The 27,883-nt window shown below is 39.1% G+C and overlaps 1 protein-coding gene across 1 annotated transcript in view; it reads left to right on the top strand.

The window, feature by feature from the left end:
- Positions 1-27,883, top strand: part of CDH8 (cadherin 8) — a 407,409-nt gene that overhangs the window by 186,668 nt on the left and 192,858 nt on the right. Inside the window, exon 4 of the mRNA XM_061387406.1 lies at positions 8,335-8,454. Coding sequence (XP_061243390.1) covers positions 8,335-8,454 — 120 coding nt within the window. The remainder of the gene's footprint in view (positions 1-8,334; positions 8,455-27,883) is intronic.

Below are 27,883 nucleotides of genomic sequence, written 5' to 3'. Positions count from 1 at the left end.
GGCAGGATGAATTGTGATGACAGGGATCATGTTTGTTGAAAAACAGCTGGAAATACAACAGCTATATTATTATAATTAGGATCTGAATCAAGTTGGATTATAATAGGGGCTTTCTTGGAGAAATGGCACGGTGTCAAATTTATAGTCACTAGCTAAATGAGGCTCTTGTACTGTCAACCAAGGGACAGAAACAGTTCCAAATGAAAACACAAACAGAGAATCCTGTTGTTGTATTTCCTGGGTATCACTCAGGGTCCTATTTATCACACACCAACACTTGCCGCTTTGAAGAAACATTATCCTGCAAGGTTTACACTTTTCAATTTGCCTCCATGGTCTGCATTCTGCATGCATTTCCGTGGAGGAGCCTACACCGCAGCTTGACTAGAAATCTTTTCTGCTGCAAGATTAACCTCAAAGCATCCATTTCCCCCCCTCTGGGTAATCACTTGACAAATGCATCCACAAAACCTCCATGCACATCTATTCCAGCGTACAGGTGCGTCAACAGTCTTGAATCACTATTAGGAGAAATATCATCCTTGACGGAAAGGAGTGCTGCCTTTTCATTTCCAGGTGTCTGAAGCTAAAGGATGCGGATTTCCCGAGAAGCCAGACATCAGGCAGAAAGATCTTGAGGGAGGATGTGGATTAAAGCTTGTCTTAGCTTTGTTACAGTCCTCAGCCCAGTGGTTCTTCTCGGCAAGCGTGTGGGATTTGTATGGACTGGGAGATGTGACATTCAAATATGGGAGCGATTCACTCAAGTAACTCTAAGACACTTGTACTAAGGATGTGCCCAGTGCCTGGCCTTGTGCCTGCTACATCAAAACACATTGTATTTTTGAGCAATTTTATGCCACAGAGGAAACTGATATGAAATTGATTGGATGGGTGAACCTGAGATTGTGTGTTTTTTAACTTGTTGCATTTGAGAATGTCTTTTTGTGTTTCCTCTTCCAAATTTAAGAAAATAAGCTACTTTTTTTCTTTTCCATTATGATTTTTTCACAGGATATTGAATATATTTCCCTGTGCTATACAGCAGGACCTTGTTGTCTACCTGTTCTATATATACCAGTTCGCATCTGCTAATCCCAAGCTCCCGGTTCATCCCTCTTCCACCCCCACCCCTTTGGCAACCACCAGTCTATATGTTTTTTTCTGTTTCATAGGTAGGTTCATTTCTGTCATATTTTAGATTCCACATATAAATGACATCATGGTATTTGTCTTTCACACTTTCACACTTATTTTACTTAGTGTGATAATCTCTGTTGCATTCATGTTGCAGCAGATGGCATTATCGATTTTTAGGGCTGAGTAGTAGTCCAGTGTATACATGTACCGCATCTTCTTTATCCATTCATTTGTTGTTGGAAATTTAGGTTGTCACCATGTCTTGGCTGTTGGAAATAGTGTTGCTATGAACATAGGGGTGCATTTATCTTTTTGAATTATACTTTTGTTTGGATATGTGCCAGGAGTGGGATTGATAGATCATATGATACTTCTGTTTTTAGTTTTCTGAGGGACATCCATACTATCTTCCACAGTAGCTGCACCAACTTACATTCCCATCAACAGTGTAGGAAGGATCCCTTTTCTCCACACCCTCTCCAGTGAAAGAAAGCTAGTATTAAAATGACTAAGCAAAACTACACCTAGTTACAATTACAATATCCACCACCACTTAAAATGGGAAAAGGCTAGTTTATTATTCAATATCTCATATTCAAACACATAATGTGCCTATAATTATAGTGACAATAAGCTCTCAGAAATATTATGTATTTAACTCTTTTATCCTCTTTACGTGAGCTTCCCAAGTGACGCTAGTGGTCAAGAACCCATCTGCCAATGCAGGAGACATAGAGATGCAGGTTCACTCCCTGGGTGGGGAAGATTCCCTGGAGGAGGGCATGGCAACCCGCTCCAGTATTCTTACCTGGAGAACCCCATGGACAGAGGAGCCTGGCGGGCTACAGTCCATAGGATCACAAAGAGTTGGACATGACTGAAGCAACTTAGCATGCATGAACACATACTCTTTACATACATTATTATATTTAATTATCTCAATAAGCCTAGGATATAACAATTTCTATTAACTTCCTTTTTTTTGCAGATTAAAGAACTCAAGCTTAGGAAAGTTTTGTTACTTGGGCAAGGACACACAACTAATACAAGTTGAGCATGGAATATAAAACAAGTGTTCTTGTTCAAGACAGTTTGACTCTAAAGTTGTCTTTCTAGCCACTACTCCCTTACTATTATCTCATTTGTTTTTTGCACAAAACTTTGAGGTTTGAAGAATAAAAAAATTGTGTTTTTTTTAAAAATTGATTAATTAATTAGGCTGTATTGGGTCTTAGTTGTGGCGCATAGCATCTTCATTGCATCATGTAGGATCTTTGGTTGCATCACATGGAGTTTTCGGTCGTGGGTCCTGGGCTTAGTAGTTGGGGCACATGGGCTTAGTTGCTCCAAGTTATGTGAAATCTTAGTTCCCAGACCAGAGATCAAATTCTCGTCCCCTGCGTTGCAAGGAGAAGTCTTAGCCACTGGACTGCCAGGGAAGTCCCCAGATTATTGCTTTTGTATATGAAAGCAATGAATCACAGAGCAGAGCAGGTAAATGATGGAACTCAGGAACCTGGCAGGCTGGAGTCCATGGGGTTGCAAAGAGTCAGAAATGACTGAGCAATCTCCATGACTGTTCATTCAGCAGAGTGATTTAAAAGTTACTTCATTTTATAAACAAATCTGAGCAAAAGTTCTTCACAGTAATCAGGATAGAAAATTAATGCTTCTGACTGTGAAGAAGGCTGAGCGCCGAAGAATTGATGCTTTTGAACTGCAGTGTTAGAGAAGACTCTTGAGAGTCCCTTGGACTACAAGGAGATCCAACCAGTCCATTCTGAAGGAGATCAGCCCTGGGATTTCTTTGGAAGGAATGATGCTAAAGCTGAAACTCCAGTACTTTGGCCACCTCATGCGAAGAGTTGACTCATTGGAAAAGACCCTGATGCTGGGAGGGACTGGGGGCAGAAGGAGAAGGGGCCGACAAAGGATGAGATGGCTGGATGGCATCACCGACTCAATGGACGTGAGTCTGAGTGAACTCCGGGAGTTGGTGATGGACAGGGAGGCCTGGCGTGCTGCGATTCATGGGGTCGCAAAGAGTCGGACACGACTGAGCGACTGATCTGATCTGATCTGATCTGATGGAGAAGAGTGAAGTTAAATTTCAAAAAGCCTGGTTTCCATTAGAGTTTATCTGAAGTATGGCTTTACATTAGAATTGCTGAGACGACTTTAAAAACTGCTTCACCTTCATCCCTATATTGTCATCCCACAGATTTGAAAGCAACCCTAGGGATCCAAATATTTTTCAAAGCTGGATACTAACACATAAGCAGAGTTGGTACTCACAGACTTAGCATATGGTAATTTCTGTTCTAGCCCCTGTCTATATTATTTCATTGGACCCTCGCAGTAATTTTAACATTTGTTGTAGACTTGAAATCTGGAGCGAAGACACGTTAAATGATTGGTCCGAAGAGAAAAGGTACTTACATCAGAACATTTCACATATAAATATTCCATCTGTGAAACTTAACCCCACGCTGCTGCTGCTTAGCCATTCAGTCGTGTCTGACTCTTTGCAACCCCGTGGACTGTAGCCAGTCAGGCTCCTCTGTCCATGGGATTCTCCAGGCAGGAGTACTGGAGTGGGTTGATATGCCCTCCTTCAAGGGATTTTATCGACCCAGGGATCAAACCTGGGTCTGCTGCATTGCAGGCAGATTCTTTACTGCTGAGCCACCGGGGGAGCCTGAACTCCATGCTACTCTGCCCAAATACACTCACCCCACAAATATACACAGAGTTTGTCATTGTTCAGACACTATCTAGATTTATTTATTCTCTTTATGAAGGCATTTCTTAATTTTAGAGTACCCCCACTAGAAGGTAACTCTGTTGATAACAGATTTTTTTTCATTTTATCTCTTCTCTTTTTCCAGCCTAAACAGAAACTAGTATGAAATGCACACACTCACTAACAGCCCAACACAGAGTACAGAGCTTGACTTTATTTTTCTGTTAATGTGTTATGATTTCATAATGGGGGAAATAATTTCTCCTAGAAACAAAATCTAAGTAAAAACACAACCCAGCAAAACAAAAACAAAAGTTATCTCATGGCCTTCTGCAGGGAAGAAAGAGTTCACCCTTTCAGATTAGTCTCTGAACTCAGTTCTTTTAGTAAATCTTGCATCTTTTTCTTGTGATTCATTTAAAAAAAAAAAAAAACTCTCCTGAATTAATTTTAATCTTAGAGAAAAGTTTCAAAAATAGTTCATGTATACCCCTTACTTAGCTTTGTTGTTGTTCAGTTGCTAACTCATGTCTGATTCTTTTCAACCCCGTGAATTGAAGCATACCAGGCTTCCCTGTCCTTCACCATCTCCTGGAGTTTGCTCAAACTCATGTCCATTGAGTCAGTGATGCCATCCAACCATCTCATCCTCCGTTGCCCTCTTCTCCTCCTACCCTCAATCTTTCCCAGCATCAGGGTCTTTTCCAATGAGTTGGGTGTTTGCATCAGGTGGCCAAATAGTGTATCTTCCACTTCAGCACCAGTCCTTTCAGTGAATATTCAAGGTTGAGTTGCTTTAGGACTGACTGATTTGATCTTCTTGCAGTCCAAGGGACTCTCAAGAGTCTTCTCCAGCACCACAGTTCAAAAGCATCATCAGCTTACCTTCAGCTGAACATTTTAGGTGAAATTAGTGCAAGGACCAAAACAAGAAAATCAGCACTGAGACTTGTATTTATTGTCATTACCCAGTGTCAATGTTTTATCATCTCTTAATTGGACTATACCTGTAAACCTCATAACTTGTCTCATCTCCTAACATTCTGTATCTCTGCCTCCAATTGAGTCTGGAAGTACTAACGGAGGAGCCTCCTACCTAGGGTTGATTGCAAATGATGGATCTCCTCTCTTTTCTACATGTTGAAGCTAACTTTTCCCATCTTGACATTTATGTGCCCTTATATTTTGTTCTGTTTGCATCTCCAACTTTAGTTTTAATGACTACCTTTTCCAGACATCTCTCTTTCTAACAGAAACCTAGTCATGTCTATCTGACTATCCTCCTCTCACCTGGAATGTCTTTCCTCCAATTCTTCTCCATCCCACACAATATTCAAATAACTGCAAATATTTTGCTTGCATGTGCTCATTTCACCAGCTAGTTGATGAGCTACTTGTGAAAGTGAGTCTTTATTTATTTATTTTTTTGATACTGTTCCCAGTGTCTGGTGAAATGTATTACACAACACATTCAAAGCATTTTTTATCTCTAGCTGTAGATTTTTGTAGAACCTCTGAATCATCATGCCGAGTAAAAATTCCAGTTTTACAGGATGATCAACTGCTCAACAAACATTACATTTTCCTATGTAGTGACCATAATTCAACACACTTCAAAAAAGATTTTGATTGGCAAGATCTTGCAGAAGCTCTACCTTGTTTCAGCAAAAAAAAAAAAAAAAAAATGCTGCTCAGATCCACCCACAGCTCCCTTCAGGTTTAAAACACTCTTCCCTCAGCTGCAGGGCGTGTTGACTGTCGACAGTTCAGGGCTGATTATCCCTCAGCTGAAGACAGCCGCCTGGACCAGGGCCAAGCCTCCATTCTGAGGCAGGTTCCCACAGCCAATAACTGGTCAGTGCTGGAGTATAAAGTCTTGGATGGATTTCCTCATTGACCATCCCAACTCTAAAGAGAAGTCCACTGAGGTCTTTGTTGTAACTGCATCACTGCCCAAGTGCTCCTTCTTCCCAGTCTTGTCCTTTTCGCTTTCCTACAGATACTTTTTTTTTTTTTTAATCGGAGGATAATTGCTTTACAGTGTTATGTTGGTTTCTGCCATGAACAATATGAATCAGCCATGCATGCACGCTCAGTTGCTCAGTTGTGTCTGACTCTTTGAGACCCCATGATCAGGCTCCTCTGTCTATGGGATTCTCAAGGCAAGAATACTGGATTGGGCTGCCATGCCCTCCTCCAGGGGATCTCTCCAACCCAAGGATCAAACCCGTGGCTCCTGGATTGACAAGCAGTTTTCTTTACCATTGAGCCACCTGGGAAGCCCATGAGTATTCTTACGTCCCCTCCCTCTAGAACCTCCCGCCCACCCCACCCCACCCCACCTCTCTAGGTTATCACAGAGCACCAGGTTGAGCTCCCTGTGTTATACAGCAGCTTCCCACTAGCTATCTACTTTACACATTTGTTGGTAGTCGCTAAGCTGTGTCGGACTCTTTGCGACTCCCTGGACTGTAGCCCACGAGGCTCCTCTATCCGTGAGATTCATGGCAAGAATAGTGGAGTGGGTTGCCATTTCCTTCTCCAGCTTTACACATTAGAGTGTATATATGTGTCAATGCTATCCTCTCAATTCGTCCCACCCTCTCCTTCTACATCTATGTCCACAAGCCTGTTCTCTGTGTCAGGGTCTCTATTCCTGCCCTGCAAATAGGTTCATCAGTATCATTTTTCTAGATTCTGTGTATATGTATTAATATACTGATCAAAGGGACGCCTCAGTAAAAATTCAAGAAATCTTCATCTTAGAATCTATTTCTAGGAAGCTCATTTGTGATACCTACCATTCGTTATGAAATCATAGATGATTTATTCATTTGTCCATCCGTTCAGTTAGCAAATGTATGTTCAATAATCATTACACGTCCAACACTTAGTGAGGAAGACATGGACCCTGCCCTCATAAAACATGCTTCTTGTTAGCACACCAGACTTCTCCAGTTTCTCCCCACTTTCAGTAATTCCCAGAATTTAACAGTCTCGCAGACTACTTTGTTTTTACTTATGCTTAAAATTCCTTCCCTGCTGTTCTTTTCCTGGTTAAACTCTACCCACCTTTCATCAGTTCAGTTCAGTTTAGTTCAGTCGCTCAGTCATATCCGACTCTTTGCGACCCCATGAACTGCAGCACGCCAGGCCTCCCTGTCCATCACCAACTCCTGGAGTTCACTCAGACTCACATCCATCGAGTCGGTGATGCCATCCAGCCATCTCATCCTCTGTCGTCCCCTTCTCCTCCTGCCCCCAATCCCTCCCAGCATCAGGGTCTTTTCCAATGAGTCAACTCTTCGCATGAGGTGGCCAAAGTACTGGAGTTTCAGCTTAAGCATCATTCCTTCCAAAGAAATCCCAGGGCTGATCTCCTTCAGAATGGACTGGTTGGATCTCCTTGCAGTTCAAGGGACTCTCAAGAGTCTTCTCCAACACCACAGTTCAAAAGCATCAATTCTTCAGCGCTCAGCCTTCTTCACAGTCCAAATCTCACATCCATACATGACCACAGGAAAAACCATAGCCTTGACTAGAGGACCTTTTTTGGCAAAGTAATGTCTCTGCTTTTCAATATGCTATCTAGGTTGGTCATAACTTTCCTTCCAAGGAGTAAGCATCTTTCACCTTTCATAATTCCACTCAAATGCAGTGCCTCTCAGAAAGCTGTCCCTGACCATATCCGGTTTGTGCTGGATTAAGTGAGGGGTCCAAACTCAGTGTCAGTGCATTCAGCTGAATTTGTCTCTCCTCTCCTCTTCCCTCCTACCACCAAATGTAAGCTTCTCGAGTGTAAATTTTGACTTTGTATCAAGCAAGCTGAATGTATTCAATGGCTAAATGAATGAGTGAATAAAAATGGAAAGTTAATCTGGGGAAAAAAATAAAAGTTTTGATTCTGTTATCCATAGGCCCAGTTATCTAAATATTATGATTAATTAGTAGTCCAATGTAATTTTATATTTTGAGGAAATAAATAAGATGGGATAAAATATTCCTTTCATATTCTGTGCAGCTTTTCCAGCAGCCAGTTTTTCCAAGTACATTCAGTTGTGCTTTTTGGAGAACTTAAATGTTACATTTTATATCCATCATCTTATTAACCTTACATTTCATATTTCTTTGATATGTATCCTTTTCATATTCTCTAAGCCCACGAATCTGATAGGTATCTTTCAAATGAAAACTACAAAGGAATCTTAAATAATACAGATTCTAAAAGAGCTGTCTTTATATAGTACTTCAACTTAGCAGTACTCTGTCTTTTAAAAGGCTTGTATATTGTTGAAGTTATGATAGTTTATCTCCATATTTTTAAAAAGATTTCTTTTCTTCCTCATTACCACACATGGATTTCTGTATAATATCCTTGACAAAATTCAGCTCTTGGCAAAGAATAATGTGTTAATTCTTATTTTATCTTTTTCTTTTCCTTTTTTTTTTAGGTACGTCTGTCACTAATGTAACAGCTACTGATGCTGATGACCCAGTTTATGGAAACAGTGCGAAGTTGGTTTATAGCATCTTGGAAGGGCAACCTTATTTTTCCATTGAGCCTGAAACAGGTTTGTGGCCTAAATTTTGAATTCTATTTACTGTGTCATTGCTTCAGGGATACACTTTTCTTGGAATGTGGATTATGAAATGCTCTGGTTAAGGAACTTCACTGCCTATCAGTAACATTTGAATGTGTTATTCCTGTGCAGTGCCAGATACATGGCAAGCCTGACAATCATTTTGATACATATTAAAATGAATTGCAGATCCTTTGTAGAATATCACCTGTTTAACAGATGGCCTGGCACCGTTGTTCATCCCTGGGAAAAAAGTGTGCTTATACCTCAGGCCGACTTAGATATCAGATTTAAGAATAAATACAATTACTTATTGGCTGCAAAATGCTTGGCAAGTAACATTTATAAAGATTTCTAAGTTTTAACTTGCACATCTATGAAGTGGAGTGGAACCTTCCTCATAGCCTTATGAAGATCAGATGAACCAATAAATATTCAGCACACAGTACATGGCATGTGGTAATCATTTCATGCATGGATATTATTATATTTGTTACTAGATTCCTCATTTGTTAAACAGGATTCTGATATCTGTGTACTAGGACTCTCATGAAAATATTATCATTTTTGCCAATATTAAATGCAGCCAGTATCTTGGGTTCAATGATATAGATTTTAGCAAACAGGAAATAAGTTATTTAAAAAAATAAAGCAGACAAACTAGAAAATCTATTTTTAATGATTTGGCAGATAACTTCATAAAATAACAGTTTTTATAAATGAAGATATATCTTTTATTGTTTAATTTTAACAGTGTAGCAAGAGAGCAAAGACACTGTGTCAGACTTTTTATAATCATGATTTTTATAGCATATTTTAAAATTACTTAAAATAGCACCATCTTTTGGGTATAGGTTTTTCCTGTATCTGGTGATTTTGTCTGCAGACTTCCAAATAGAAAAATTCAATATGTGGGCACATATACATTTGTTACTTTGATTCATGAGTTTTCAGCAGTATTGAGATGAATTTTCATGTCTTACCATTAAGTCAATTATTAATTAAATTAAAAATTTAGAGCCTCTCCTTACTTTTTTTTTTTTAATTCAAAGAAAAATCCTCATGCATTTAAAAGTGAGAAAAAGTATATCTATACATAAATAGGTCATGGCTTAAAATTGAATTTAGATTCAGAAACAGGAAATAACTCTTGTAAAATACATTAATTAGGGGCATAATTACATACGGTTTTCCTCAGCGAAGAAGTCTGCTATAGATGTCATCTCCTTTGTCCTCCTTGATGACCCTGGGGAAGAGTAGAGAAGGTGGTCAGCTCTGAATTTTAAGGGAAAAGAGAAACATCTGGAGATGTCCTACTCCTCGGCCAGAGTCACAGTGAGAGATGGGACCAGGGTTGGGACCCAGAACCAGGGCTTTAATTTCAAAGCCACTGACAGACATCTTCAAACTTCTCTTTTCAATGGCAAGAGGTATGGTATAGTGGCGTTCGCAAAACAGAAAAGTGTTAACTCCTTAAGTGAAATTGAATAATCTCCTCTTCGCTTCTTGGCTATTTGTTTCTTTACTTGAATCTTTTGGTTCACCATTTACAGTGTAATATATTGAGAAACAATTATTGAGAAAGTATATTGAGAAGATATTGAGAAACAATCGACACATAGTGTTATATTAGTTTCAGATGTATAGCATAAAGATTTAATAGGGATTCCCTGGTAGCTCAGCTGGTAAAGAATTCACCTGCAATGCAGGAGACCCTGGTTCTATTCCTGGGTTGGGAAGTTCCCCTGGAGAAAGGATAGGCTACTCACTTCAGTATAAGAATACTGAAGCCCAAGAGGGCTTCCCTGGTGGCTCAGATGGTAAAGAATCCACCTGCAAAATGGGAGACCTAGGTTTGATCCCTGGGTTGGGAAGATTCCCTGGAGAAGGGCATGGCAACCCACTGCAGTATTCTTGCCTGGAGAATCTCCATGGACAGGGGGGCCTGGCAGGCTACAGTCCATGGGGTCTCAAAGAGTCAGACCTGATTGAGTGTAGCACAGCATGTACTGTGAAGTGATTATCATAATAAGTCTGGTTATCATCCATCACCACACAGTTGTATTTTTTTTTCTTTTGATGAGAAATTTTAGGATCTTGGCAACTTCTAAATATATGACACAGTGCTAGTAATTATAGACACTATGTGCCATGCTGTGCTGACTCACTTCAGTTGTGTCTGACTCTGTGCAACCCTATGGACTGTCACCCTTCAGCCTCCTCTTTCCATGGGATTCTCCAGACAAGAATACTGGAGTGGGTTTCTATGCCCTTCTCCAGGGGATCTTTCTGACCCAGGGATTGAACCTGAGTCTCTTAAGTCTCCTGCATCAGCAGGCAGGTTCTTAACCCCTAGCAGCACCACACAGAACATTATATCCCCAGGACTTCTTCATTTTATAACTGTAAGTTTTTACCTTTGGGCCAGCAATAGATATTTATCCAACAAATGTCCAAATCAGCATTCACTACGTGCCAGGAACCAAGTTAGATATAAGGAGACAAATTCACAAAGGCTATATTCAGCCTACAATATCTCACAATCCATTTTGGCAGACAGATTTTTTTTTCAACATAAATACAAGGAAGCATGATGATGCCATTTAAATAATTTATATCTTTAGGAATAACTTACCATGAAGTACAGAGAATAAAAGCCTAGTACTAAGTCAGAGAATTTGGGCAACTTTAAATCTCATTTGACATATATTGCTATTTGCTTAATTAAATGTTGTCAGCAACATTTAATATGTACATTTTCACTCAGCATAATGAGTGTTTATCTCAACCCATATTCATTTTAGCCTTATCATGTCCAATTTGACAGATACAAAGTTATCTGATTCATATTTTAGAAAGTGTATTCTGGTACTATTGTGGGAATGCAGTGGAGAGAAATGATACTTGAAGCGTGTACATAGAAGTTACTTAATAAATACTGGTTGAATGAAGTTAAGGTTTTTAACTCAAGCAGAGAGCAGAAGGAAGTAGAGGCTAAATTTAATAATAGAGTCAGCAACAGATGTTTAATAGCTTATCAATTAGCAAGTTGATATAGTTTATCAAATAGCTTATCAAATAGTAAATCACATATTGAAACATCAACATGTTAAATTAAAAGTAAGCATTATTGTGTAAATGTTTGCTTAATTATACTTGAGTTTGTTCGAATGAAAGCAGAGGGTTAGTTGTTTCTAAAGGATCTAAATTTGTCTATCTCTGAGACCTTTGGTCATCTTTCTAAAAGAAAAATTGAGACTGGTGTGAATGCATGTGGACATAGTAGAGGAGGGTATAAGGCAGAAGTACATTAAGAATATTTTAAAATATTTTATGTTAGAAAAAGGTACAAAGAACATAGAACATTTGAATTTTTATTTTCTAAGCAAAAGGAAAGAAAATACCCTTTCTGGTGATGAGAAGATTTGCATCATTTGCCTCATCTGAGAAAGAGACTCTGACTTGGAGTTAGGAGGACAAGTGACTTCTTGGGGCTTAAAGACTGTGAAAGATAGAAGAAGTACTGTCTTAGTTCCACTGCTGTAACAAAATACGATAAACTGGGCAACTTATAAGAAACAGACATTTATTTCTCAGAGGCCTGGAGGCTGGAAGTTTGAGATCAGGGTGGGTACCGTCAGGTTCTAGGGACTGCCCTCTTCTGGGTTGCAGAGGCTGTCTCTCCTGTTCCCTTGGAAAGAGAAGAAGCTAGGTCTCTGGCTTCTTTTTATATCTATGTTAATACTATTTGTGAAGGATTCACCCTCATGATCTACCTCTCAAATCTGCCACCTCCAAATACCATCACAGAGGGGATTACAGTTCACCATATGAATTTGCGGAGGGTAAAAAACATGCAATCCAGGTTAGACATGAAACAGAATTAGGCAGGGAAGTCCATCACACTGTAATTCTGACCTTAAACCCATACAAGTTAGAAGAGGATATACGCTAAGGCAATGTAGATTCACCAGCATCTTGCCCAAACCCATAGACATCCCTGGAACAAAGATTTCTCTTAAAAGGAGTCTCATAGTGTACACAAATGACCAGGCTTTATTATCACCTGCCTTGTGCAGCTGTTGGCTGAGATATACCTGGGAAGAGTAAGATACCCGCTTGAAACTTAAAACCAGTCCTACATATGCCTCAAGTAATCATGTATGGATGTGAGAGTTGGGCCATAAAGAAGGCTGAGTGCCAAATTGATACTTTCAGACTGTGGTGCTGGAGAAGACTCTTGGGAGTCCCTTGGCAGCAAAGTGATCAAACCAATCAATCCTAATAGAAATCAACCCTGACTATTCATTGTAAGGACTGATGCTGAAGCTGAAGCCCCAATACTTGGACCAACTGATGGGAAGAGCTGATTCACTGGAAAAGACCCTGATGCTGGGAAAGACTGAGGGCAGAAGGAAAAGGGGGTGACAGAGGATGAGATGGTTGGATGGCATCATCAAATCAATGGACATGAGGTTGAGCAAACTCCAGGAGATAGTGAAGGACAGGGAAGTCTGGCATGCTGTAGTTCATGGAGTCGCGAAGAGTTGCACATGACCTAGCGACACAACTTCCAGCAAAAACTGGAATCTGGAGAATCATTTTGGGGAATGATCTGTGTAAAGAAGACTGCCCACTGACCACTGTCAACAAGTCCTTGATGTTAGAATATTTTCAATAAGGAAAATAAAACTGTTGCAGGAAGGGGGACCCCCCTTCCAGGGCCTGAGGGTGGGCTCTTGTCTGACACTCAGAAATGAATTTTCTGAGGAGATGCCTGTGCTGACAAGGCAAGAGACTTTATTGGGAAGGGGTGCCTGGGCAGAAACAGGAGGGTAAGGGAACTCAGGAGAACTGCTCTGCCATGTGGCTCGAAGTCTCGGGATTTATGGTAATTGGGTTAGGTTCCAGGTTGTCTCTGGCCAATCACTGTGGCTCAAGGTCCTTCTTGGTGCTGCACACATCACTCAGCCAAGATGGATTCCAGTGAGAAGGATTCTGAGAGGTGGTAAGATATAAGGAATGGAGTCTCCTCTTTCCTTTTGACTTTTTCTGAATTCTTCCAGTTGGCAGTAGCTTGTTAGTTCTGAATTGCCACAAGTGGTCACTGTGGTGACCACTGGCCTACTTGGCCAGGGTAGGCGGTTTCAGTCGGTGGTTCCACTGACAAAACCCAAGGATAGGAGACAAGAATACATGTATGTGTCTTGCTTTACTCTCACAAGAATGCTAAGGACAGAACTCCGGACTTTGGAACATAGTAAGTTCTGTTTTCCTGCTTGCTTGTTACATTACAACTTTATGGACTTACTTCCTGTCACCAGAGCACATTAATTGCTCTGTCTCAGGAAGAGCGTCTCCTCTTGTTTTAGGTATCAGCTTAGGATTCAGAAAGATTTGCTATTTATTCTGTTTATTCTCTTCTGTGAGCGTCTCCTAATCAGTAATTATCTTGTAATTGACTTGCTTATGTTTCTAAGTCAGTTTTCATGCTAGAATGTACAGCTCATGAAAGAATGGGGCTTGTCTAATTTGTTCATTTTGCATCCCTATGCCTAGCAGAGAGTTTGGCACCTGAAATTATTCAGTAAGTAGTTGAGACAGAAAGGCATGAAGAGGGTAAGGTGGGGAGAAAGAAGAGAAGGAAGGAATGAATTAATAAAGAGAAAGGGAAAAGCTTGCCACAACTTACAGAGAAGATGCGGAAACACCAAGAAGGCAATCCAGTTTGATTTCCAGCCTGTCTTCCTTCTGTCTATTTTTGTGGTAGGAAGAACACCACTGTAACCTCACGTGTGATTTTTGTTGTTTTTACTGAGATTCACTGAAGACTCAAATTCACATCATTTCAAAGTCTCATGCTATATCTTAAGCCAATGCAGTGCTATTCTGGTCCTTGCAAAAACGAACCTTGAGACTTATAAACTCTTGCTCAGATTCAGTTCTAGATTAGATGTTGAGATGGAAAGGTTCAGGGAACCATTGCAGCCATTGCAGAAGAAAGGATGGTTATTAATATATCTCCCTATTCTGGAGATCACTGTGATAGTAATAAAAATAATAATAGTAATAAAAGGGAAAATATTATGGTGTTTCTAAACCATAGTGAAGAAGGAAGAATTTCTGTCTCCAATTTGCAGTTGACAGAACTGTATTTCAGAGAAAGTAAGGTAAAATGTCTTCCCTATCCTTACATCAAACTCTCTGTCAAATTATAAACAATAGGAAGAAATAAAAACAAGACTATAAACCACCACCTCATTTATTGAACATGTATTGTGTTCTTGGCAGTGTGCTAATTGGGTTTGCATGCATTATCAAATTTAATTTAATTTATGCCACACAATATTTTGAGGTAGGTACTAAATGTCATCTCCGTGTTACTGATCAGAGAACAGAGGATCAGAACTGATATTAATACATTTATTGCACAAGGTGTTTGAAGCAAGGCTTCAGGTGAGTCTCTCTGATTGCAAGATCCAGTTTTTCACGTTCTCCTGTAACCCCACCTGACTTCCATGCATTGTGTCTCATTCCCTGGGCTGCTGTTGGTATAGAAATGGACCCATAGAACTTGGAATCGGGCCCAGGTCTCCTTTATACATGGACACAGGAAACAATTTGATGTCAGATAAGATGTGAGGCAGTAGTAATTGTAAAATGAAGTGTCATTTTTGTGAATAGCTTCAAAAGGCTGAAAATAGCTTATTTTGTATTCTATAAATGTTTTCTCTCTCTCTCTTTTTTTTTTGTTTTCCTCTCCCGGCCACCCCCTATACCATATGTTTGCTTGTAACATTTTGAGCACAGACAGGGAGAAATGTGGCATTTATTTAAAAAGCTACTAATTTGAGGACAGCAGTGAGAAAACAGTTGCAGACCATCCTAAGTGACTGAAGATGGAACATCTAAATAAAATGCAAGGCAAGTGAATAGTAAATGCTTAATTATCTGAAGAAATCAGGGTAAAGTTGCAGGACAGTGTGCACGTTGCTTCAGGCAATCAAGACTAAGAAAAATGACCAGTTGCAAAATAAACCAAGTTAATTCATTGACCTTTTGTTGAGACTCAGACCATCTTTCTTTATTGGATACAAATAGCATTTGTCTCAGTGGAACCTGTAAAAATGAGCTAAGGCAAAAAGTACTCCTTGGAAAAAATAATCCATATAACGAATGGTTCTCTTTTATAAAAATCAAGAATAATACATAGAATCTTCATGGAATGCCTTTATGGAATTGAGTCATTGTTATAACTTCTGAGCCAAAGTGATAAAGTGCAAACATACAAGATCTCTTTTTAAAAAATATCAGGATTACATAAATTATCATTTCCACTGCCTTGAGGACTGGCTAAAGAATTTTCCTGTGCAGACCTTTGAGAAGAAACATTCAGATAAACTCAAGCTGTCCAACAATGCTAGGATATACATTGATGAATGAGAATCTCTTTGTAATTCACATTAAATGATACCTAGTCAACATCTACACTCTAATATTAAAGTCATATGCTAGCCATTGAGCGTGCAGTGTTGTATATGATAAATCCTAAAAGAGATATATGTTGTTGCTGTTGTTTAGTTGCTAAGGCGTGTCTGTCTCTTTGTGACTCCATGGACTGCCACCTACCCAGGCCCCTCTGGGATGGGATTCTTCAGGCAACAATAGTGGATTGGCTTACCATTTCCTTTTTCAGGGGATCTTCCTGACTTAGGGATTGAACCCATGTAGCCTGTTTGGCAGGTGGATTCTCTACCACCGAGCCATCTAGGAAGCCAAGATATGTGGGCAATCAGAACAGGGTGGTAACATAGGATCCTCGCCAGAATTCTTTTTTTTTTTGTAATTTATTTATATTTTATTGAAGGATAATTTCTTTACAGAATTTTGCTGTTTTCTGTCAAACCGCAACATGAATCAGCCATAGGTATACATATATCCCCTCCCTTTTGAACCTCCCTCCCATTTCCCTCCCCATCCCACCCCTCTAGGTTGATACAGAGCCCCTGTTTGAGTTTCCTGAGCCATACAGCAAATTCCCGTTGGCTATCTATTTTACATATGGTAATGTAAGTTTCCATGTTCCTCTTTCCATACATCTCACCCTCTCCTCCTCTCTCCCCATGTCCGTAAGTCTATTCTCTATGTTTATTTCTCCATTGCTGCCCTGTAAGTAAATTCTTCAGTAACATTTTTCTAAATTCTGTATATATGTGTTAGAATACGGTGTCTATCTTTCTCTTTTTGACTCACTTCAGTCTGTATAATAGGTTCTAGGTTCATCCACCTCATTAGAACTAACTCAAACATGTTCCTTTTTATGGCTGAGTAATATTCCATTGTGTATATATACCACAACTTCTTTGTCCATTCATCTGTTGATGGATATCTAGGTTGCTTCCATGTTCTAGCTATTGTAAACAGTGGTGCAATGAACAATGGGATACGTGTGTCTCTCTCAATCTTTGTTTCCTCAGGGTATATGCCTATGAGTGGGATTGCTGGGTCATATGGTGGTTTTATTCCTAGTTTTTAAAAGAATCTCCATACCATCTTCCATAGTGGCTGTATCAATTTACATTCCCACTAACAGTGCAAAAGTGTTCCCTTTTCTCCACACCCTCTCCAGCATTTATTGTTTGTAGACTTCTTGATGAGAGCCATTCTGACCACTGTAAGGTGATAGCTCATTGTAGTTTTGATTTGCTTTTCTCTAACAATGAGCAATGTTGAGCATCTTTTCATGTGTTTGTTAGCCATGTGAATGTCTTCCTTGGAGAAATGTCTGTTTAGGTCTTTTTGCCACTTTTTGACTAAATTGTTTTTCTGGTATTGAATTGTATGAGCTGCTTATATATTTTGGAAATTAATCCTTTGACAGTTGTTCATTTGCTATTTTTTTCTCCCATTCTGAGGGTTGTCTTTTCACCTTGCTTATAGTTTCCTTTGCTGTGCAAAAGTTTTTTTTTTTTTTTTAAATCAGGTCCCACTTGTTTACTTTTGTTTTTATTTCTGTTACTCTAGCAAGTATGTCATAGAGGATCTTGCTTTCATTTATGTCATTGAGTGTTCTGCCTGTGTTTTCTTCTAAGAGTTTTATAGTTTCTGGCCTTACATTTAGGTCTTTAATCCATTTTGAGTTTATCTTTGTGTATGGTGTTAAGAAATATTCTAATTTCATTCTTTTACATGGAGCTGTCCAGTTTTCCCAGCACCATTTATTGAAGAGGCTGTCTTTGCCCCGTTGTATATTCTTGCCTTCTTTGTCAAAAATAAGATACCCATAGGTGCATGGGTTTATTTCTGGGCTCTCTATCTTGTTCCATTGGTTGGTATTTCTGTTTTTGTGCCAGTACCATACTGTCTTGATGACTGTGGCTTTGTAATATAACCTGAAGTCAGGAAGCTTGATTTCTCCAACTCTATTCTTCTTTCTCTAGACTGCTTTGGCTATTCCGGGTCTTTTGTGTTTCCATATGAACTGTGAATTTTTTTGTTCTAGTTTTGTGAAAAATGCTATTGGTAATTTGATATGGATTGCATTGAATCTGTAGATTGCATTTGATAGTATAGTTATTGTTACAATATCGATTCTTCCTACCCAGGAATGTGCAATATCTCTCCATCTGTTTATGTCATTTTATTTATGTCTTTTATTTCTTTTATTGGAGTCTTATAATTTTTTCTGTACAGTTCTTTTGTCTCCTTAGATAAGTTTATTCCTAGCTATTTAATTATTTTTGTTGTAATGGTGAATGGGATTGATTCCTTAATTGCTGTTTCTGATTTTTCAGTGTCAGTATGTAGAAATGCCAGTGATTTCTGTGTATTGATTTTGTATCCTGTAACTGGTAAATTCACTGATTAGCTCTAGTAATTTTCTGATACATCTTTAGGGTTTTCTAGGTACAGTATCCGGAGAAGGCAATGGCACCCTACTCCAGTACTCTTGCTTGGAAAATCCTATGGATGGAGGAGCCTGGTAGGCTGCAGTCCATGGGGTCACTAGAGTCGGACACAACTGAGCGACTTCACTTTCACTTTTCACTTTCCTGCATTGGAGAAGGAAATGGCAACCCACTCCAATGTTCTTGCCTGGAGAATCCCAGGGACCGGGGAGCCTGGTGGGCTGCCGTCTATGGGATCGCACAGAGTCGGACACGACTGAAGTGACTTAGCAGCAGCAGCAGCAGGAGGTACAGTATCATGTAATCTGCAAACAGTGAGAGCTTTTATCCTCCTTTTCTGATCTGGATTCCTTTTATTTCTTTTTCTTCTCTTATTGCTATAGCTAGGACTTCAGAAATGTTGAATAATTGTGGTGAAAGTGGACACCCTTGTCTTGTTTCTGATCTAAGGGGGAATGCTTTCAGTTTTTCACCATTGACAATAATGTTTGCTGTAGGCTTATCGTATATGGCCTTTACTATGTTGAGGTTGGTTCCTTCTATGACAATTTTTTGAAGAGTTTTAATCATAAGTGAAAGTGAAAGTGAAGTTGCTCAGTCATGTCCGACTCTTTGCGACCCCATGGACTGTAGCCTAGCAGCCTCCTCTGTCCATGGGATTTTCCAGGCAATAGTACTGGAGTAGATTGCAATTTCCTTCTCCAATCATAAGTAGGTGCTAACTTTTGTCAAAGGCTTTTTCTGCATCTCTTCAGGTGATCATATGGTTTTTATCTTTCAATTTGTTAATATGGTGTATCACATTGATTGATTTGCATATATTGAAGAATCCTTATATCCCTGGAATAAACCCAGCTTGATCATGGTGTATGAGCTTTTTGATGTGCTGTTGAATTCTGTTTGCTAAAACTTTGTGGAGGATTTTTGCATCTATGTTCATCAGTGATATTGGCCTGTAGTTTTCTTTTTTTGCGTCTGATTTTTTTTTTCTTTTTCTTTGTCTGGTTTTGGTATCAGGGTGATGGTGGCCTTATAGAAAGAGTTTGGAAGTGTTCTTTCCTCTGAAATTTTTAGAAAGAGTTTTAGAAGGATAGGCATTAGCTCTTTGAAATGTTTGATAGAATTCTCCTGTGAAGCCATCTGATCCTGGGCTTTTGTTTTTTGGGAGATTTTTGATCACAGCTTCAACTCAGTGCTTGTAATTGGGTTGTTCATAATTTCTATTTCTTCTTGGTTCATTCTTGGAAGATTGAACTTTTCTAAGAATCTGTCCATTTCTTCCAGATTATCTATTTTGTTGGCATATAGTTGTTCATAATAGTCTCTTATAATCCTTTGTATTTCTGCACTGTCTGTTGTAACCTCTCCTTTTTCATTTCTAATTTTGTTGACTTGTTTCTTCTCTCTTTTTTCCTTAATGAGTCTGGCTAAGGGTTTGTCAATTTTGTTTATCTTCTCAAAGAACCAGCTTTTAGTTTTATTAATCTTTACTATTGTTTATTTCATTTCTTTTTCATTTATTTCTGCTCAGGTCTTTATGATTTCTTTCCTTCTACTAATTTTGGGAGTTTTTTCTTGTTCTTTTTCCAGTTGCTTTAGGTGTAAAGTTAGGTTTTCTATTCAATGTTTTTCTTGTTTCTTCAGGTAGGATTGTATTGCTATAAACGTCCCTCTTAGAACTGCTTTTGCTGCATCCCATAGGTTTGAGTTTTTGTATTTTCATTGTCTTTTGTTTCTAGAAATTTTTTGATTTCCCTTTTGATTTCTTCAGTAACCTGTTGGTTATTTAGAAATGTGTTGTTTAATCTCCATGTGTTTGTGTTTTTTACAGTTTTTTTCTTGTAATTGATATATAGTCTCTATAGCATTGTGGTTGGAGAAGATGCTTGATACAATTTCAGTTTTCTTAAATTTACTGAGGTTTGATTTGTGACCCAAGATGTGTTCTATCCTGGAGAATGTTCCATGTGCACTTGAGAAGAAGGTGTATTCTTCTGCATTTGGATGGAATGTCCTAAAGATATCAGTGAGATCCATCTCGTCTAATGTATCATTTCAGACTTGCGTGTCCTTATTAATTTTCTGTTTTGATGATCTGCCCATTGGTGTGAGTGGGGTGTTAAAGCCTCCTACTATTATTGTGTTATTGTCAATTTCTCCTTTTACGTCTGTTAGTGTTTGCCTTATGTATTGAGGTTCTCCTATGTTGGGTGCATAGATATTTATAATTGTTATGTCTTCCCCTTGGATTGATCCCTTGATCATTATGTAGTGTCCTTCCTTGTCTCCTGTAATCTTCTTTATTTTAAGGTCTGTTTTGTCTGATATGAGGATTGCTACTCCAGCTTTCTTTTGATTCCCATTTGGATGGAATATATTTTCCCATCCTCTCACTTTCCAGAATTCTTGAAATGGGGATGCTGAGGAGTCCAATGAAGGCATCTAGTGTTGAAAGAGGAGATTAAAGAAGCCTTTTAACAGGTAGCATTGGGCCTAGAGACTGTCATACAGACTGAAGTAAGTTAGAAAGTAAAAAAATATCATACATTAATGTTGAATATATACATGGAATCTAGAAAAATGGTACAGATGAGCCTATTTGCAGGGCAGGAAAAAATGGTACAGATGAGCCTATTTGCAGGGCAGGAATAGAAACACAGATGTAGGGAACAGAAGTGTGGACATAGTGGTGGGGATGAGGAGGTAGGATGAACTGGGAGATTATGATTGACATATATACACTACCATGTATAAAATGGGAATGGGCTTCCCTAATAACTCAGTTGGTAATGAATATGCTTGCAATGCAGCAGACCCCAGTTTGATTCCTAGGTTGGGAAGATCCCCTGGAGAAGGGATAGGCTACCCACTCCAGTATTCTTGGGCTTCCCTTGTGGCTCAGCTGGTAAAGGATTCACCTGCAGTGTGGGAGACCTGGGTTCAACTCCTTGGTTGGGAAGATCCTCTAAAGAAGGGAAAGGCTACCCACTCCAATATTGTGGCCTGGAGAATTCCATGGACTGTATAGTCCATGGGGTAGCAAAGAGTGGAACATGACTGAATGACTTTCACTTTCCCTTTCAATAACTTTCACATGTATAAAAGAGATAGCTAGTGGGGAGCTGTTGTTTGGCACAGGGAACTCAGCTAGGTGCTCTGTGGTGACCCAGAGGGGTGCTATGGGGTGTGGGAGGGGGGTCTAAAAGGGAAGGGATATATGTATACATATAGCTGATTCACTTCATTGTACAGGAGAGACAAACACAATATTATAACCCAATTATACCCTGATTAGAAAAAGGTTACCAACAAAGACCTACTATATAAGCACAGGGAACTCTGCTCAATACACTGAAATAACCTAAATGGGAAAAGAGTTTGAAAAGGGATAGATACATGTATATGTATAACTGATCACTTTGTTATATGCCTGAAACTAATACAACATTGCTAACGAACTATGCTCTAATATAAAATAAAAATTTTAAAAATAGGTAGTGATACTAAAGTCTGTGCGTCCTGAAAACCTGTTTCCACTAACAGGTAATTGTTCCACGGTAGGGGAGACTGTTAAATAAGGCCTTTTAGCATGAAGAAATAAAGAGGATATGTGGTCCAGGGGGAAAAATATATATATGGAGGTGATACTGAAAAATTCAATAGTTTTCAATTCCTCAATCTATCAGAAGATTTTTACTTTAAGAGATGTTTCCAAATGAGATAAACTTAGGCACTAATTTATGGATCCAAACTCCTATTAATTTTTTGCATGACTTTGTTTTTGGATGAGTGCCATCACCTCTTGGGACTAAGTATCCAATTTTTAAGACTACTGATTGTAATACTATTTCTAGTCATTCATGAAATTGGGGGGAAAGCATATACTCCATGCTCTGCTTTTGACATTCACAAATTTAGACTATCTTGAATATTATTTTTATATTTTTATTTGTGTTGAATCAAACAAAAGAATGGTAGAGAGAAAAGTACTTGAGCATCATTAAGTACAAGACACTGGTTTCCATTGAAATCTCAGGATTTGGAGTTGGAAGTCTGACTGCAAGGTGGGAGTGACACGGAGAAAGGGGAAGCTGGCTTAACCAATTGTCTGAGACAGTTTCATTATAACTGATAAACCACTACTCCCTAAGTGCTGATCAAAACCTAGGGTATCTGCATCCATCACACAGCTGACTCACTGTGAAAACTGCAGAACAACCCAGATCAAGTCCTCCCAGGAAGTGGGTGGCCCATGGGGGTTAGGAGCAGGTACATCTTCTATTACATGTGGAATCTCTTCTAAGCCCTCCGGAAGGAGAACAGGGGTTCTCCCCAGAGAACTCAGGTGTGAAACCAATAGACAAAAAGACGTGGGAAGGAGCCAAAAGATGCTGTTCTTCCTGTGGGGATAGCCTCCTAATGCACTCTTTATCCAATTTATATTTTCTTTACACACTGAGGGGCATAGATATCCATGACTCTTAAGGAAAGAATACAAGTAGAGAGACATCCCTTTCAAGATCCCCAACTACACACACACACACACACACACACATGCAGATACAAAGGCAGATCAACTCAAGATGGGGGGAAATATCAGTTTGTGAATATATGCTCATTTTAGGCCAAAAGAGTATATAGAGAAAGACAGTTCTTTTCTCATATTCCTTACAGTTCAGGTAGGAGAACCACCAAAAGACGCTGAATAAAATCATAGGCAGCAACAAACTAGGTATCACTGTCTTGCACTCTTGATGAATCCCTACCCCATATGAAGTAGCTATTTTAAGATATCTTATTAAAGATCAGGATTATGAATAAGTGTTTTTTACATATAGCACAAAATAAATATTTGTTGAGAAAATGAATAAGTGAATGAATTAGTGAGAATGAGAATCTTAGACACTAAGTCATGTCTGACTTTTATGACCCCATAATTATATAGCCCTCCAGGCTTCTCTGTCCATGGGATTTTCCAGGTGAAGAATACTGGAGTGGGTTGCCATTTTCTTCTCCAGGGGATCTTCCTGACCCAGGGATTGAAGCTGTGTCTCCTGCATTGGCAGGTGGATTCTTTACCACGAAGCAATGCCAACTGTCCCTATATTTAAACCACGCTGTGCTGTTTAGTTCCAACTCAGTGATGGTACAATGATGACAAATTTCACTTTAAGTATCTAATGGATTAATATCCTAATCTGCTCAGTATTTAGAAATAGCATTCCCAACAAATGCTGTCCCCTCCATAGCCTTGGTGATGATTAAATTTTCATATCCCAGTGAGTATATCAGCTGACTGCTTGTGCCCACTGACTTAATCATTTATTTCTCTGCTTAGAGTCTCTTGTGAGAGGTAAAGTAGGTTAAGTAAGTATGGTGGTCACATTAATTGTTTTATGATTACTAAAAAATAATCTCCCTACCCAGACCCACCCCCCACAACCCACCCCAGATCAATTATATATACTTGAGTAAGCTGAAAAAAGTGTGATTGTCATATTACTTACACCTTGGAACAGTCTTAAGCCTATAGGGAGCTGTCCAGTGCTAACCATAGCTAGAGTCAAAGTGTTATATTTCTAGAGAAACCAAAGTCTTTGGAGGTTCATGGTGAACACAAAGACTGAACCACATACCATGTAACAGCTGCTGTCACACTGGGGTGCTTTGGGATGGGTTTAGGTGGAAGCAAAAGCAAATTTCCACCCCCATGACACATATCTAACCTTAGTAGACCAGCTAGAATCAGGAATTTTCCCCAGCTTACTATGAATCATGTCCCTGCAGAATTAAATTGTAGTTTCTATTTCTATGGTATTTCCCTCCTTTGAACTATAGCTCTGAGTTTCATTTGGACTAGTTCAAAATGACTTAGGGAAGAAGGGCAAAGATGTGCTTTCATTGATTTTATGGAAAAGCAAAATGTATGTAAGACTATCAAATATTAACCTTATATATTCAAAAAATGCACACACACACACACATACATATCCCTTTGGTGTTTTTGTTTAAGGACAGCAGGTTTTGTTTGTATAGTTCCAGCCCCACTGTACTCTAGCCTTTAAGTCTAACTCTGCATCCCCAGCACTTAAGACTATATTGAACATATCACTGATGCCCAGTAATTGTTTTAAAATATTGTAGCAAATATGACTTAAGCTATAGCTCCCCAGAGAAGGATTATCTAATATTCAATTTTTCTAGTTTGGAAAACAGAGTACTAAACATCATAAAATGTTAACTGTGATTTTATATACATATGATTTTGGAAAGCTCAGAAAAGAGTGTTACTTTATATTGGACACCATTCTCCTTAAGCCAACTGAGATAGGTCTAGTGCACAGATAGGAATCTACTGAGAGGCTGGATTAGAAGAAATATATAAATATTTCATCAAAATAGTCCTGTGAGATAATTTCCTCTGGACTTAAGCATGAAAGACAACAAATTTTCTTTCTAAGAAAGACTAACCCCCAGAAAGGATTTCAAGCCTAATTACAGGGAATCCTGTCTAGTTCTTACTGTGCACCTACATGCCTTGCTCTGTGCTCACCTTGTGATAATTGTTCAAGAAACATGTTATAAATGAACCAGTAAACATGAACAATTACATCACAGATGAGTGTGGTTAGAAAATGGGCTTCCTCAGAGAGACTTACAGCTGTCAATTCCAGATTCCAGAGAATTCTGAATTTGAAAAATGGGTGCTTCTAGAAGTTCAGAGTATATCTTTGAATTCTCATATTCAATATGTATTAGCATCTGATCATTCGATCATGTGGGACCATTTGATGTGACATTGCTTATGACAGACAGATCAGGGACACAAGGATGTGCCCATAGATGCTACTTAAGAATAGCCCATAGCACCATTGTGTCCATTTATATCTCCTTTTGAAGAAGCAGTGAGGTCTTATGGCAGTGGCACATAACACTGTACATTCTATTCTGCTTATAAAATCAAAGGGAAGGAAGGTCCTGTTTATTGATCAGCTACTGTATGACATTTCTTTTGAATTTCTTAGTGACCATGTGAAGTGAGTTCTGAGATCCTCACTTTACATAAAGGAAATACAAGCTCCAGGTGAGTGAATCTCTGGAGGCTGCCCAGGTAGTAAAAGTCAGAGCTGGTTTCCCGACCACATCTGTCTGATTTCAAGCTCTGCTGTATTAGGCTTTTTATGTCCTAATAGAGAGGACTGGGGGTTGGGGGGCTGGGGACAGGAAAGACAACAACACTGAAAACTCAATGAGTCCAGAAACTAAAACAGAAAAAAAAAAGAAAAGACTCTAAGCATTTTAATGCACTCATTTATATTAATGTTTTGTTTTTCTTTTTCAATTCAGTAAATAGATATTTATTGATCATCTCCACTCTCAGGGACAAAATGATGAATGGAGTAAACATGGCCCTGATGTCCCGGAGCTTACAGAACAACTAGAGAGATTGTAACATTAATAATTATGTTAAAATACATCAATTAAATGTTTTCTTCTTTATTGTCCAAAGTGCCATGAAGAAAAGATGTAAGGGAATGACATAGTTAACTTATTATTATTATGATGGTGGTTGTTATTTGAAGGGTTAGATTGAATTTCAAGAAAATAAAGTGGAAAAACTGAATAACATTCTTGAATAATGAGAATAATTGGCTCAGATAAATATGGATGATTCAAGAGTATAGGATAAGGGAGTTGAAAATAGAGCTGCTTGCAAAGAATAATCAGTCTCAAGAGAATCAGTTCTTCATTTTTCAAAAACTGGAGGACTTTCCACTTGGGGTGAAATTCTGATTCATAAAAAATTTGGAGAGTAAGTAGTGGTCTACAGGCTTATATTTATTCCCTTAAGTTGGATGATGTCATGGTTGTAATATGGAAATAAATGCTTATTTCTACTTATACAGGTTTAATCGATATTTATAGATCAAATATAGTTTTCAAACTCTTCTGTGCTGGGCACTGTGTGTAGAGGAAGTGGAAAAGATCAAGTTTTGTGTTCTCCTAGGCAGAAACTATACAAAAAAGATCTTCATGACCCAGATAATCACGATGGTGTGATCACTCACCTAGAGACAGAAATCCTGGAATGCAAAGTCCAGTGAGCCTTAGAAAGCTTCACTATGGACAAAGCTAGTGGAGGTGATGGAATTTCAGTTGAGCTGAAATCCTGAAAGATGATGCTGTGAAAGTGCTGCACTCAATATGTCAGCTGCTGCTGCTGCTAAGTCGTTTTAGTCATGTCCGACTCTGTGCAACCCCAGAGATGGCAGCCCACCAGGCCCTGCCATCCTTGGGATTCTCCAGGCAAGAATACGGGAGTGGGTTGCCAGTTCCTTCTCCAATGCATGAAAGTGAAAAGTGAAAGTGAAGTCTCTCAGTCATGTCTGACTCTTCGTGACCCCATGGACTGCAGCCTACCAGGCACCTCCATCCATGGGATTCTCCAGGCAAAGTGGCCACAGGACTGGAAAAGGTCAGGTTTCATTCCAATCCCAAAGAAAGGCAATGCCAAAGAATGCTCAAACCATCACACAATTGCACTCATCTCACACGTTAGTAAAGTAATGCTCAACATCCTCCAAGCCAGGCTTCAACAGTACATGAACCGTGAACTTCCAGATGTTCAAGCTTGTTTTAGAAAAGGCAGAAGAACCAGAGATCAAATTGCCAACATCCGTTGGCTCATCAAAAAAGCAAGGGAGTTTCAGAAAAACAGCTATTTCTGCTTTATTGACTATGCCAAAGCCTTTGACTGTGTGGATCATGACAAACTGTGGAAAATTCCTCAAGAGATGCGAATACCAGACCACCTGACCTGCCTTTTGAGAAATCTGTATGCAGGTCAAGAAGCAACAGTTAGAACTGGAACATGGAACTAGACATGGAACAACAGATTTGTTCCAAATAGGGAAAGGAGTACATCAAGGCCATATACTGTCCCTCTGCTTATTTAACTTACATGCAGAGAACATCATGAGAAACTCTGAGCTGGATGAAGCACAAACTGGAATCAAGATTGCTGGGAGAAATATCAATAACCTCAGATATGCAGATGACACCACCGTTATGGCAGAAAGTGAAGAGGAACTAAAAAGCCTCTTGATGAAGGTGAAAGAGGAGGGTGAAAATGTTGGCTTAAAGCTTAACATTCAGAAAATGAAAATCATGGCATCCGGTCCCATCACTTCATGGGAAATAGATGGGGAAACAGTAGAAACAGAGGCTGACTTTATTTGCGGGGTGGGGGTGGGGGTTCCAAAATCACTGCAGATAGTAACTGCAGCCATGAAATTAAAAGATGCTTGCTCCTTGGAAGAAAAGTTATGACTAACCTAGATAGCATATTAAAAAGCAGAGACATTACTTTGCCAGCAAAGGTCTGTCTAGTCAAAGATATGTTTTTTCCAGTAGTCATGTGTGGATGTGAGAGTTGGAATATAAAGAAAGCTGAGCCCCAAAGAACTGATGCTTTTGAACTGTGGTGTTGGGGAAGACTCTTGAGAGTCCCT

This window comes from Bos javanicus, chromosome 18, assembly GCF_032452875.1.
Source record: "Bos javanicus breed banteng chromosome 18, ARS-OSU_banteng_1.0, whole genome shotgun sequence".
NCBI lineage: Eukaryota > Metazoa > Chordata > Mammalia > Artiodactyla > Bovidae > Bos > Bos javanicus.
This window is presented reverse-complemented; position numbering and strand designations above follow the sequence as displayed.